Source organism: Mugil cephalus, chromosome 19 (assembly GCF_022458985.1).
Source record: "Mugil cephalus isolate CIBA_MC_2020 chromosome 19, CIBA_Mcephalus_1.1, whole genome shotgun sequence".
In the NCBI taxonomy this organism is placed as follows: Eukaryota; Metazoa; Chordata; class Actinopteri; order Mugiliformes; family Mugilidae; genus Mugil; species Mugil cephalus.
The window spans coordinates 2,056,447-2,069,205 of NC_061788.1; the positions used below are offsets into that span (position 1 = coordinate 2,056,447).

Below are 12,759 nucleotides of genomic sequence, written 5' to 3' on the forward strand. Positions count from 1 at the left end.
TTTACAGTGTGCAGATAGAACCGCACTACCCATGAGCCTCCTCTTCTGTGGAGCTCTCCTGGGATCGGCTGCCACCTGTGGAACCCGACCAATGAGAGGAGAGCTGGGGTGAGGTCATGGTGAGGTAAACAAACACAAGGAGGCTTTAAGGCGGCGGCGGAGGAGGAGGAGGAGGAGGAGCAGGAGGAGGTGGTAACGCACGAAAGGAAAGCGACTGGAAGATGGCGCAAAGACGAGTTTAGAGAAACTTTTAGATCATTTTAAGTTTCATATTTTAGTTTAGTTCCATCTTTTCCAACTTTTTTAAAGCACATCTGGTGTGAAACATGTACCCCGACTTCCATATTAGAGGTTTCTCTGCATGAACAAACAATAATCCAGCCTCTTTCTGCCTTCAGATGGTTTGTGTAACGAAGAATCTAACATTGGTGTCTATGGGAGGAGGTTGGGGTGGATGGAGGGTGCGCAAAGTGCTCAACAGTCACACAAGAGAACTGACCTTTCACAAAACCCCGCCCCGAGCGGTCATTGCCCAATCATACATCCTAGCAACGGTTACTATGTAAACAAGGTCCGTCAAGCTGCTGAACTCCGACAAGATAAATGTTGACGTGGTGTCGTGGGACACTACAGGTAAGAGTTTACCTGGGGGGTCGTGTTCATCCTGAAGTAGCTCAAACAGTGCGGAAGACGCCACTACAGCTACGTCCGAACAAAATAAACAAACATACATACGTCTGCCCCGAGCTAAGGCTAGAATGGGCTAAAGCTTCAGTGATAGCTAGCTAACGTCGAGCTAGCAAGACGTTCATATATACAAAACTGTATATCTAAGTTGTGGTTACTATTGGCTAATATAATGTTGTTAACTTAATGTTAGCTAGCTAGCTAGTGAGTTCATGTTCGCTAGCTAACTTTAGCTGTTGGGTCTCAATGCTGGGAGCTCGCTCTAATGTTATGTTTTGTTATGTTTACATCAAACTTGAACACATCGTCTCAACAGGTAATTGTAACTTCATCTTTCGTGTAGTATTTTGTGCTCGTTGTATTTGAGGTAGAGGTCACGGGTTTTTTTCAGATTTTGCCATTGACCGGTATGCTTGCATTTTTCTCCTTTGTTGCATATTTTAATATTTTGGATATAACCCTCCGTGCTGTAACTGCTTTACCTCGACCTGGAGGATTAAAAAGGTAAATAGTCTTTGGACCAATTTAATGAAGCTTATATCTGAGATATAATATATGTTTTTCCACAGATACATTAGATATATGTATCTTATGGATGTTTTTTAGCTAAATGCTAATCCATCATCCACTTTACTGTCCACTAAATATGTTAGTAAAAAGTCAGAAGGAAATTATATTACTTAGATGTGAAATTGTGAAATTTCCCACTTTGGGATCAATAAAGTATCTATCAATCTATTAGATGAGATTTATTTAATCACTACTGTGGACTATTAACTCATATACTTAATGATTATTACTTCATAGATTAGATGAGACTGATTTAACTTCATAGTACTTAGATGAGACTACTTTAACTTCATAGTACTTAGATGAGACTTCATAGTACTTAGATGAGACTTATTTAACTTCATAGTACTTAGATGAGACTTATTTAACTTCATAGTACTTAGATGAGACAACTTTAACTTCATAGTAAGATGAGACTAATTTAACTTCATAGTACTTAGATGAGACTTCATAGTACTTAGATGATACTTATTTAACTTCATAGTACTTAGATAAAACTAATTTAACTTCCTAGTACTTAGATGAGACTTCATAGTACTTAGATGAGACTTATTTAACTTCATAGTACTTAGATGAGACTTCATAGTACTTAGATGAGACTTATTTAACTTCATAGTACTTAGATGAGACAACTTTAACTTCATAGTAAGATGAGACTAATTTAACTTCATAGTACTTAGATGATACTTATTTAACTTCATAGTACTTAGATAAAACTAATTTAACTTCCTAGTACTTAGATGAGACTTCATAGTACTTAGATGAGACTTATTTAACTTCATAGTACTTAGATGAGACTAATTTAACTTCATAGTACTTAGATGAGACTAATTTAACTTCATAGTACTTAGATGAGACTTCATAGTACATAGATGAGACTAATTTAACTTCATAGTACTTAGATGAGACTAATTTAACTTCATAGTACTTAGATGAGACTTATTTAACTTCATAGTACTTAGATGAGACTTCATAGTACTTAGATGAGACTAATTTAACTTCATAGTACGTTGGATGAGATGACTCTGAGCAACCGATACTCAAATAACATTCTAGTCTCGTCTAATTAACACTTTCTCTTAGTTTTAGTTTGTAACTGTTCAGTCACAGGAAAAACGGTCGTTGTTGAAAACTTTTCCATCATCTTTGTTGATAAAACGAACTCCGTCTAGAAGTCGACTGACTGGACCCTTAAAAACCAGCGTCTCACATGGACGTCAGAGAACATGTTTCACCACCTTCTGTTGCTGTTATGAAACATCATCGGTGTCTTTAGACCTCAGACATGCAGGACGGAGGAGAGAGGACATTATAAGGAAGGACAGAAACTAACATCAACATGCTAGAAGACAGGATGAAGGTGAAAGACAGGGACTGCACCAGAGAGGAGGGGGGGGGCAGTGAGAGGCTGCTTTACCTCATGCAAAAAAATAATAAACCACTAACAGTAGTTCTCAATGGTATCAAAGAATGAGAAGTTTACAGGAAACTCTGAACAGGCCAGAGACAAAGAGGAGACACGGAGGCACGCGAGGAGGGAAAAGAAAGACAAAGAGAAAATTAATTCAGTTGAGCTGGAGGCAAACAGGAAAGCACATTCCTACAGAACCACAGCCGCCTGGAAGCCGTGGGGCTGGGCGAGGGGTCGGCGGGCTGCAGACCCCGGCAGGTTTCAGCAGCGCTACCTTGTGTGGTGGTGTTCCTGTCGTTGAGCAGCTTGGTCTGACTGTTGGGAAGGATCTTGATCTCCGGAGGATCTGGACTCTGGCCGACGCGCGACGCCATGAGAGCGTTCAGATACTGCAGACGTGTCACCTGCAGCACGGACACCACAGGAACCGCAACGCATTATTTCACTTTCACTACCAGAAATGCTCTAAATGGAAAGAAGAGGTTTCATCCGAGTATCTTCTTCAGTTCTGAAGGACTGGAGGGACGTCTGAGGTCATTAATGACTCGTTAGGGAAGGAGGACATTGAAGAACTGTTAGCATCAGCCCCAATGACGGTAAGCATCTACACGCTGATGGAAATGAACTGCATTTTTTTTTTTTTTTCACTAAACAAAACGTTGTATTATTGTGTTTTGTATTTTTTGTTTTAGTTATGTAATTATTGTTTAATGCTGTACTGTAAATATATATATATCTGTGTGCATGACAGGAAGATATGCACGTGTGTCTGTGCATGTGTGTGCAACAATAAATAAATAATGTAAAAAAAAAAACATATATATATATTTTTTTATATTACATTTTTTATGTAGTTGATGGAGTCGAGTCGTTGCTGCTCAACCTGAACAACTACTAAGTAAGTAAATATCCTTCTATAAGGATGTGCACAGATACTGGGTACCATAATGCTAACAGGTGCTGATGCTAACGAAACTAATGCTAACGGTACTGACTATGATGGTGCTAATGCTAACAGTGCCGATGCTAACGGCACTAATGCTAACAGTACCTACTCTAACAGAACTAATGCTATCGAGCTGATGCTAACGGTACTGACTCTAACGGTGCTGGCACTAACGATGCTTATGCTAACGTACTATTCAAATTGTACGGACTGTAACAATACTGATGCTAATGGTGCTGACTCTAACAGTGCCAAGACTAACGGGGCTAATGCTAATGGTGCTAATGCTAACGGTGCTGGCGGTAACGGTACTGACTCTAACGGTGCTGATGCTAACGGTGCTGGCGGTTACGGTACTAATGCTGCATTCAATTGCACTCGGAATTCAGAAAGATCCGACCTCCAAGCCCAAAAAGTTTTAGCAGCCGGAGTAGGTCGGAAATACGTGGAAAACGTCAAAGCAAAATGGCGCTACACACCATGACAGGTAAACAGTCACTTTATCTTCAACATTTAGTCTGTATAGTTTAATTTAGTATTTGTGTTACTAAAAGTGTAGGATTACTTTATAGTGGTATTTGCACTCCTACTCTAGTTTGTGTGAGCGTAGTAAGGACAAAAACAAGCACAGTACAAGTGTAAAAACTATAGTTTCTCCCATATTTAACCTACATTAGTCTATAAGCTGTAATACTTCACTTCTTTTTGTTATATCCAGGAAATTGATAAGATTTAATTATATTTTTGTCTCTTAAGTATTTGCAGACCACAGTTCCACCCTATATTTGGACCCAGGGAGGACGCAGCCATTTAACTGTATGTTGTACCAGGCAGCGTCTGACCCGTCAACTTTCTCCTCACTATCTAGACACATTACACACACACACACAAAATCATAATAATGATGTATATTTATAAATAGCACTAGGCTGAGTATAATATAGTAGGTAGGGGCTCCATCAGTTTGGGGGTCCTTGGCTTGAAAAACATTGAAGACCTCTGATCTAATTTACTGTACCAACGAATCGACTGACAAATCCAACCAATAACAGAAGAAGAAAAATAAAGTTGGAAATTTAAGATGACCTTGTGTCCTTTGACAACCAGTGATTAAGATCAAGCTAATTAGCCTAGCTCATCACTGTAGGGTAGATCAAGGTCTGTTTATTTAAATTTAAATTTCCCCTGAGCTATATAATAAACACATTTACACACACACATGTACGCACCCGTATGAGCTGCAGGTCGGTGAGGGCTCGGACGGTGTAGTCGGGGCAGTAGCTGGACGGGCTGGCGGCGTCCGCTGCCTCGAAGGGATCCCTGGGAGAGTGACGCTGGGTCGACACCGGAGACTGATGCACTGAAACCACAAACCATCTCTTTATTAAACACGGCTTTTACAAGAAATACATTTAAAGATTTATTGATACAGCACCAACAACACTACAAACTGTCTCAAGTCGCTTCACAAAACCTGGAAACCTTAGAGAAGACTGTTTTCTGGGATCTTTTATGTTTTCTCTCCTCGTGCTCTGTTTGGTTTCCAGGTTTTTTCCAGCGTCTGTTTTTAAAATGCCGTTCACGGTCTCACCTGAAGATGGCAGCGTCAGTGCAGACACGCCGTAGTACGTAAACGCTCCGTTCTCAAACTTCAGCCCCTCTTTACCGATCTCCACCTCCACACGGCCCTGAAACGACAACCAGGAAAAACGCTGCATTCAATAAAGACAGAAACATCTAATAAACATTTTATGTCGCTTTGAAAATATCAAGAAACTTTATCTACTTGAACAAATGAATTTCATGTCATTTTAGGAAATATACACCGATCAGGCATAACATTATGACCACCTACCTGAGGGTGGAGTAGCTTCCATGGATCATCCCACAGATACTGGATCAGTTTGGGATCTAGTGAATTTCAAGACCTTGTTCTTTTTTTTTTTTTTTTTTTTTAAGTTGTTCCTAAATCATTTGTGTGTGTCTATGTGTCTAAGTAACATCCACATCCAGGTCCAAACGTTTCCCAGCAGAACACTGAATTATCACAAGATGGTTTTTAAATTATTTACTTCTCTGGTCATAATGTTGTGGCTGATCGGTGATGCTAATCTTTTATATTGACCCTGCATTTTATTCCTCTGAGATAAAAAAATAAAACGGTTTCAAACATCTTCATAACAGGACGGCAGAGCTGTAATCAAGGTGCAATAAAAGTTAACGCCTGCGTCACTAATACTCCGGAGGTAATCTGTAACCGTCTTTAAAAACGAACCCGTGCTTATTCTCAAGTTGACACACGCTTATCTCTCCCGATTCCTCGAAGTCAAGTTTTCCTGGAAAGCCAGGAATGAAGTCTGGACCGCGAGTACCAACCTGCAGCAGCAGGATGAAGTAGTCCACCGGGTGGTTGCGGGTGTACAGGTAGTGGGCGGGGCTTAGCCGGTTGCTCGGGTCGAAGGGAACTTCCTGGTTGACGCTGGGGTGACGGAGGAGGTGGAACAGGACCTTCTCAGAGACTCGACCCGGGTTGAAGTGCTCCACTTCTACGGAGGCACAGGAAACAGGAAGTTTATTCCTTCATGAAACAAGTCAGGGCAGAAACACTGTTCTCATAATCCTTAGGGTCATTTTATTGAATTCAGTTCTGACGACATGTTTTGAGAGTAGAAAGTTTTTGTAAAGTTTTGGCTTTTCTCACTTTAATTACTATGATTATATTATTGTAATCTAATTTAATTTACTGTACATTTACTAGTGAAACATCTAGTACCTAAGAGCATAATTATATTCGAGCACTGAGGACGTGTTTATTAATATGTTTGTCTCTATACAGTGTAAAGCTTGAAAACTTTACTTTCTAAAGGCAGACGAGACAAATTTGACCTTATTCTGAATTTACATCCTGATTAGTGAACTTTGGATTCCATCAAAGACATATTTTTATTTTAAAATCCCTACAGGTGTAATCTCCTGCATTTAATTTGTATAGCGTTCAAAAGAAAAAAAAATCTGAGTAAAAATGATTTTGTCTCAATGCAGAACTTCATAGAAAAACACCACGTTTTTAAGTTTTTCTTCAGTAACAACATGTCCCAGCGAATAATTATCTATTTATTGTCTGAATGCAAAAGAAAAACTAGACTTAGTTAATTCGGCTGATGTTTAGCAACAGTTCAGTTGAATTTAGCCTAAAAAACAAGGTTCAAGTTGCTGCTTAAGGCCGTGACATGACAAGCCGAAGGTCAGCCGCCGGGGAATGTCTGTGGCTCTGGTTTAGGTGGTTTCTCTTGTAATGTTGACACTAGTTGGACCTTTGTTGGCGGCTTTTCAGCCAATTCAGACTCGGTCAGAGAGAGATCACTGATTGGTTCAAAGCTGCTGCTTAAGGCCGTGACACAACAAGCCGAAGGTCCGTTTACCGGTTTACATTTGTTTTGATGTGGAAACTGTATTTAAACAAGGATATATTTGATGTTTTCTTGTCATTAAAATTAAAAAATACACTGATTATACTAAACTACCTCTGAGGCGGTATGTGTAAGACATCGTAAACTTTACTTTTTCCCCAACTTTAAAAACAGACAGAGCTTTGAGCGAACATAAGGTTCCTGCTTTCAATCATTACCTTCTGCTGCGTTAACCTGTGACTTGTTTATTCATGTATGCGTCGTGAACCACACACAGACCCGGAGGTAAAGATTGACCGATAAACACGAACCTCTGGAGAGGAAGCGGTGCGTGGCCAGCAGGAGCTGAGGGGAGGTGCGGATCTTGGGTTCTCCTTCGGGAGGCTTGAAGAGCGAGAACTCCTCGTGGGCGCTGCGAGGCTCCAGAGGAATCTCCAACGGAGGGAGGGGGCGCTTCACTTTCCTGTCCACTGCAGGACGACGCCACATAAAGGGGTTAATACAGATACGAGAGGCTGAAGACGCTAACAAACAGACACTCACGGTAGCCGTCGGATTCGTCCAGGATCTCCGACTTGATGATCTCCTCGATGACGTCCTCCAGGGTGACCAGGCCCAGCACCTCGTAGAAGGGATCCCCCTCCCCCTCATTATTCACCTTCTGGACGATGGCCATGTGGGAGTTTCCTGATAGAAAACGTTCCACATTTAAAGTTGTATAAGAGACATATTTTTGCATCCAAAAAACTACTGTTTAGAAATCATGGTGAAAATGACTTCTTCTCAGAGCAGAACTTCATTCACAAATTCAACGATTTAAACTTTCTTTCAGTATCAACATGCCCCAGCAAGTAAATTAATAATTTATTGGTTAAATACAAAAAGACGTAAAAAGTGTTAAATTAATTCAGCTTATGTTCAGCTCCAGTTTTCCAAAAATGTGGACCAGTCAAAAGTTTGGAGACACCTTCTCGTTGAATTGAATGAGAAAGTGTCTCCAAACCTTTTGAGCCGAAGGTCGTCTGCTGTGAATGTCTGTGTCTCTGCTTTTGGTGGTTTGTCGTGCACTGTTGACACTAGTTGTACTTCTATCAGCAGGTTGAATAAGACAGTCAGAGATTGGTTCACTCTGATTGGTTCACATAAAGCTCTTCCTAGCGTCTTTGCCTCAAACTTATAGTAGCTCTTCCAAGCTAACCAACTAAATGTAGCTCCTTCTAGCTAAACAGCTAAGGGTAGCAATCCTAGCTTCTTTGCCTCCCAACTTATAGTTCTTCGGAGCTAAATGATGAAGAGTAGCTCTTCTGAGCCTCCCAGAAAAAGTTAGAGTCATGTCCTTGGAAAACTTGTCCAACTCAAGTCAAGTCTTCTGGACAACAAATCACAACAAATCGTGATGGTAACTTTCTCTTCCCCACCTTTCTTGAACTCCTCCAACATGGCGTCCAGCTTGGTGTCGTTGAAGACGTAGTGCAGCGGGTGGTTGTAGAACTTGGTGATGGTCGTCATCGGCGTGCAGTCGTCCGGATCCACCAGAGCCAAGTCCTTCACGTACAAGATCTCCACGATGTTGGACCTGCAGGAAATCAAACATGTTCTTTGTCAAACTCACTGGTCCCACAAACTTTTTCCGTCTTACGACGTGACGGTAAAGTTCCTGTTCCCACCTCTCCTCCTCGTAGATCGGCACTCGTGTGTATCCGCACTGCATGATCTCTGACATGGTGGAGAAGTCGAGGACGGCCGAGCTGGGCAGCATGAAGCAGTCCTTCAGGGGAGTCAGGATGTCCTCCACCGTCTTAATGCGCAGCGTCCCACGGCTGAACTCCTCCTTAACAAACTCACTGGAAAAACAGGACAGAGAGTCAGTCGTTTGAGGACTTCAAGTCTCCAAAAAGTCTTTGGAACAAGTGACCTCTCTTAACCAAGTCTTTGGATCAAACTTAAGATTTATGTCAAAGTCAAATCTTCAGGATAAAATCAGAGGCAAGTCTGAGTCGTTAGACGTTGTCCAAATCAAAATCCAAGTCTCGAGTTTTTGTGACTTGTCAATTAGATGAAAATTGAAACAGTCGATATGAACCGAGAGTTTAAAGTCCAGTTTTAGTTTGTATCAAAGGGTCAAACTGTTCAAAAACGTGTGATCTGATTAAATTAAAGTATTAAAAGTGAAAGTAATGTTTCAGGGTAAAGTACGATGATGATCTGGACTGAAAGTCATTAGTAGATTTAAGAAGTTTTTTGGTTTATTTCTAGGGATGGGACCGATACTCAGTAACATAAAGCTAACGATGCTAATGCTAATGGTAGCAACCAAACTGATCTGGGTGATTCATTTGGTGCCAGTGAGTTTTTAATTAGCTTAGCTCCCTTAGCATGTCTAGTTAAAAGTTTGACTGGACTTCACCTTAGAAGGACCTGCAACAAAGGAGGTAACACCTGCAATCAGACTCAACGTCTGACCACGTATAGCATTTTATCCTGAGTTAGGAGCATCCCTGGACTTCTTCAGGTGACTAACTTAATGTTGTTAATGTGTAATTTATGTCGAGGAACCAACTTATTGCTGCTAAATGAATGCATGTAAAGCAAACACCACTGTAATCTCATGCACCGGCCTTTTTGGTGTTTCATGGCAGTGACTCTCTTCAGCCTGACCATGAAAGACTCAACTGATCAAAGAAGAAGTGGAGGGAAGTTTAAAGTTGTCCAAACATGTTGAAAGGTGTAAAATTGAAAGTTGATTGCAAGTAGCCTCTGTGTTTCTGCTGCTTTTATTAGGATAATTATAATAGTTTGTTGCACGTCACAAAATGCCTTAAAAATAAAAAGGCACCATTTTTGGACAAAGTTTGTATGTTTTCATTCTATCAGATAAAACCTGAACCAGACTCATCCCTAGTTATTTGAGTTCACCTCCACCCCTCTTCAGATCTCTACCTGTAGGGGTCGTTGACGCTGGTCCGGATCATCTCCATGGCCCTTTCTCTGATCCCACAGGTGCTGATGTCCCTCCTCAGGCCCAGGTCCAGGATCAGGCCCAGGGGACAGGACAGGGGGAAGGTGAGCACCATGCAGACCTGGGCCAGCCAGGTGAGACCGGGCGCCAGCTGGAAGCCGTAACCGGAGCACAGGATGTGAGGAGCCAGCTCCGCCAGGAAGAAGATGAGGAAGGCGCTGGTGAAGACGGCGGAGGCGATGGAGCCGAGGGCCCGGTACAGGAGGACGCCCAGGACCGAGTGTCCCAGGGCGCACAGGAACACCAGCGAGCATGTCTGGATGAAGACACACAAGAGGTGGGCGTTAATTAATTCACATCTCTGTTTATAAAGTCCAGATATTTTTGACTTATTCCAATCAAGTCTAAAGAAAAGTCTCAAGACTTTTGTACAACATCCAAGTCTACAATGTCTAGTAAGTCCACGTACAGGTCAGATCTTTATGAGGCAAATCCAAGAGCGAGACCAGTTCTTCAAGTGTAAAGTATTTAAAGAATATGTCCAAGTCATAGGTCAAGTCCAAGTGAAGTAGCGAATCTCAGAACCAAGTCAGGGTCAAGCTTTTGGACAAAGTCGAGTTAAAACAAGTCAAACTTAAAATCTTACAAGACTAACTCAAGTCTTTGAACCACACTTAAGTCGAGTCAAGTCTTTAGGGAAAGTCAGAGGACTAGTCCCAGTTCCTTTCCACAGTATCAAGTCAAGTTTTAAAATAAGTCTTTGAAACTAGTCCGAGTAAAGTGGTTAGTCTCTTAACCAGGTCTGAGTCAAGTCTTTAGACAAAGGTTCCACATATTCAAGTCAAGTCTTTAAAAAGTCTTTAGAACCTAATCTTTTGGAAAGTCAAGTGAAGTATGAATTAGAACAAGTCCAAGGTTGAGTAAATAGTAATCTTCAGACAACCAAGTCAGAGTCAAGTTTTTGGACAAAGTTTGAGTTAAAACTAGTCAAAGTCTTCAGAAGACCAACTTAAGTCAAGTATTTAAAAAGTCTTTAGACCAAGCTTTAGTCAAGACTTTCAGAGTCAGAGTCAAGTCTATTGTCCTCTCAGATATAAGTCTCAAAATAAGTGGCGAGTCTCTTAACCAGGTCTGAGTCAAGTCTTTGGACAAAGTTTGAGTTAAAACAACTCGAACACAAAGTCAAGTCTTTAGGACAACGTTCCACATTTCCAAGTCAGGTCTTTAAAAAGTCTTTAGACCAACCTTTAGTCAAGACTTTTTAGAACAAGTCCAAGTGAAGTAGTGAATCTCAGAACCAAGTCAGAGTCAAGTTTTTGGACGAAGTTCGAGTTAAAACTAGTCAAAGTCTTCAGAAGACCAACGCAAGTCAAGTATTTAAAAAGTCTTTAGACCGAGACTTTCAGAGTCAGAGTCAAGTCTTTTGTCCTCTCAGATATAAGTCTCAAAATAAGTGGCCAGTCTCTTAACCAGGTCTGAGTCAAGTCTTTGGACAGTCAGGGGACTAGTCCCTATTCCAAGTCTAGTCTTCAGACTCTGGAGGGTAAAATAAAAAGCCATGAAAGCGTGTTGACCTCGCAGCTTCTCCCGGACACTCACCAAGAAGTTCCCCCTCCTCCTGATGGGCTCCAGGCGCTTCGCGGCCCGCTTCTCCTCCTCGGAGCCGCAGCTGTGGAGGACGTAGAGCTCCACGGGGTCCAGCCACAGGAGGCTCAGGTTCACCGTCCTCAGCGCCGCGCACACCAGCAGCATCAGCACGACCAGCACGGCCAGACCCCACGGCGGGATGTGATCCTCGGGCAGACCGGTGTCGGTGCTGATCCGCAGCCTGTCCGGACCCACGGACGCCCACTCCCCCTCGCTCAGCACGCACAGGTGGTAGTAGATCAGCTCGCCCCCTGCGGAGATGCTGCCCCTCCGGACGTCCACCGTCAGCAGCCCGCTGAACTTCTCATCCGGGATGAACCCGTCCCTCACCTGGAAGGCGGAGTCCCGGCGGCTGGACTCGTCCCCGCACGGGTCCGGAGCATCGCCCACCGCCCCGGCCGCCCCGCCACTTGCCCCTGCGAACGCCACCCACGGCCAGCTTCCATTCAGATTATCCCCGAAGAGACGGAGCTCGAACGTGGCTCCTTCTGGCGCAGAGATGATCCGATCCTTCATGCACACCAGAGCCGCCGGGTCTTCCAGTCGCAGCCCCAGAACCTTCGGGGCTTCCTGGCTGCAGGCGCCGCTCCTGATCCCGCACAACAACAATATCATCAACAGGAACCGTAGACCTGCCAAGCTGGCCACCATATTGGATCTGGGCAGCCTGGCTCCGTGATGGTCATGTGATCGAGCCCCGCAGCGGCCCCGCCCACCGGGAAGTAGGCGGGCTAAGCGAGGACGAACGAACGCAAGGAAACTGAGACTGTATGGCGGCCATTTTGGTGCAACTCAAACGGGGTTCCTGATGGATTAACAGACATTCTGGCTCAAGAATCTTAACGTTTTCTTTTTTGTTATTGAGACGTGTGAAAAAAAGCGTGTGAAAAGCAGCGAGTTGGCGTTAGGGTGAGAAGAAGAGGAGTTTTTTTATCCTAGAGTTCACAAAAACAAGTCATTAAACACCGTGGACCTCAGCTGGAGTCACTGAATTAATCACATCATTGTTTGATTTACTCTTTACTGAAACAAATCTATATTGTGTGCAACTTAGACTTAAATTATAGAATACAAGTTAAATCTAGTAAAATAAAATGAAAAAAAAAATAGGCAAAAATGTACAGAATTA

The 12,759-nt window shown here is 42.6% G+C and overlaps 1 protein-coding gene across 2 annotated transcripts; it reads right to left on the reverse strand.

Annotated features, from left to right (window-relative positions):
• Nucleotides 1-12,338, reverse strand: LOC124996703 (metal transporter CNNM3). 2 transcript variants are annotated; one of them, XM_047569977.1, is made up of 12 exons: nucleotides 11,583-12,338; nucleotides 9,965-10,299; nucleotides 8,692-8,868; nucleotides 8,443-8,600; nucleotides 7,568-7,711; nucleotides 7,336-7,494; nucleotides 5,991-6,160; nucleotides 5,206-5,302; nucleotides 4,844-4,974; nucleotides 2,943-3,072; nucleotides 2,675-2,748; nucleotides 1-75 (listed from the first exon to the last, which is right to left on the reverse strand). In XM_047569977.1, exons 1-11 carry the CDS (start codon nucleotides 12,279-12,281, stop codon nucleotides 2,699-2,701), a joined length of 2,250 nt encoding a protein of 749 aa, XP_047425933.1. In that variant the 5' UTR covers nucleotides 12,282-12,338; the 3' UTR covers nucleotides 1-75; nucleotides 2,675-2,698. The 2 variants fall into 2 exon arrangements, with proteins under 2 accessions (XP_047425933.1, XP_047425932.1); XM_047569976.1 differs by lacking the exon at nucleotides 2,675-2,748.
• Nucleotides 12,339-12,759: the final 421 nt, after the last annotated feature.

Excerpts from the sequence above, each read along its gene's own strand:
- LOC124996703 (XM_047569976.1), bottom strand. The coding sequence starts at position 12,281 with ATGGTGGCCAGCTTGGCAGGTCTACGGTTCCTGTTGATGATATTGTTG. Across the intron at positions 8,601-8,691 it reads CCGATCTACGAGGAGGAGAG|GTCCAACATCGTGGAGATCT; the intron begins GTGGGAACAGGA and ends GATTTCCTGCAG. Across the intron at positions 6,161-7,335 it reads GCACCGCTTCCTCTCCAGAG|AAGTGGAGCACTTCAACCCG; the intron begins GTTCGTGTTTAT and ends GTGCCTCCGTAG.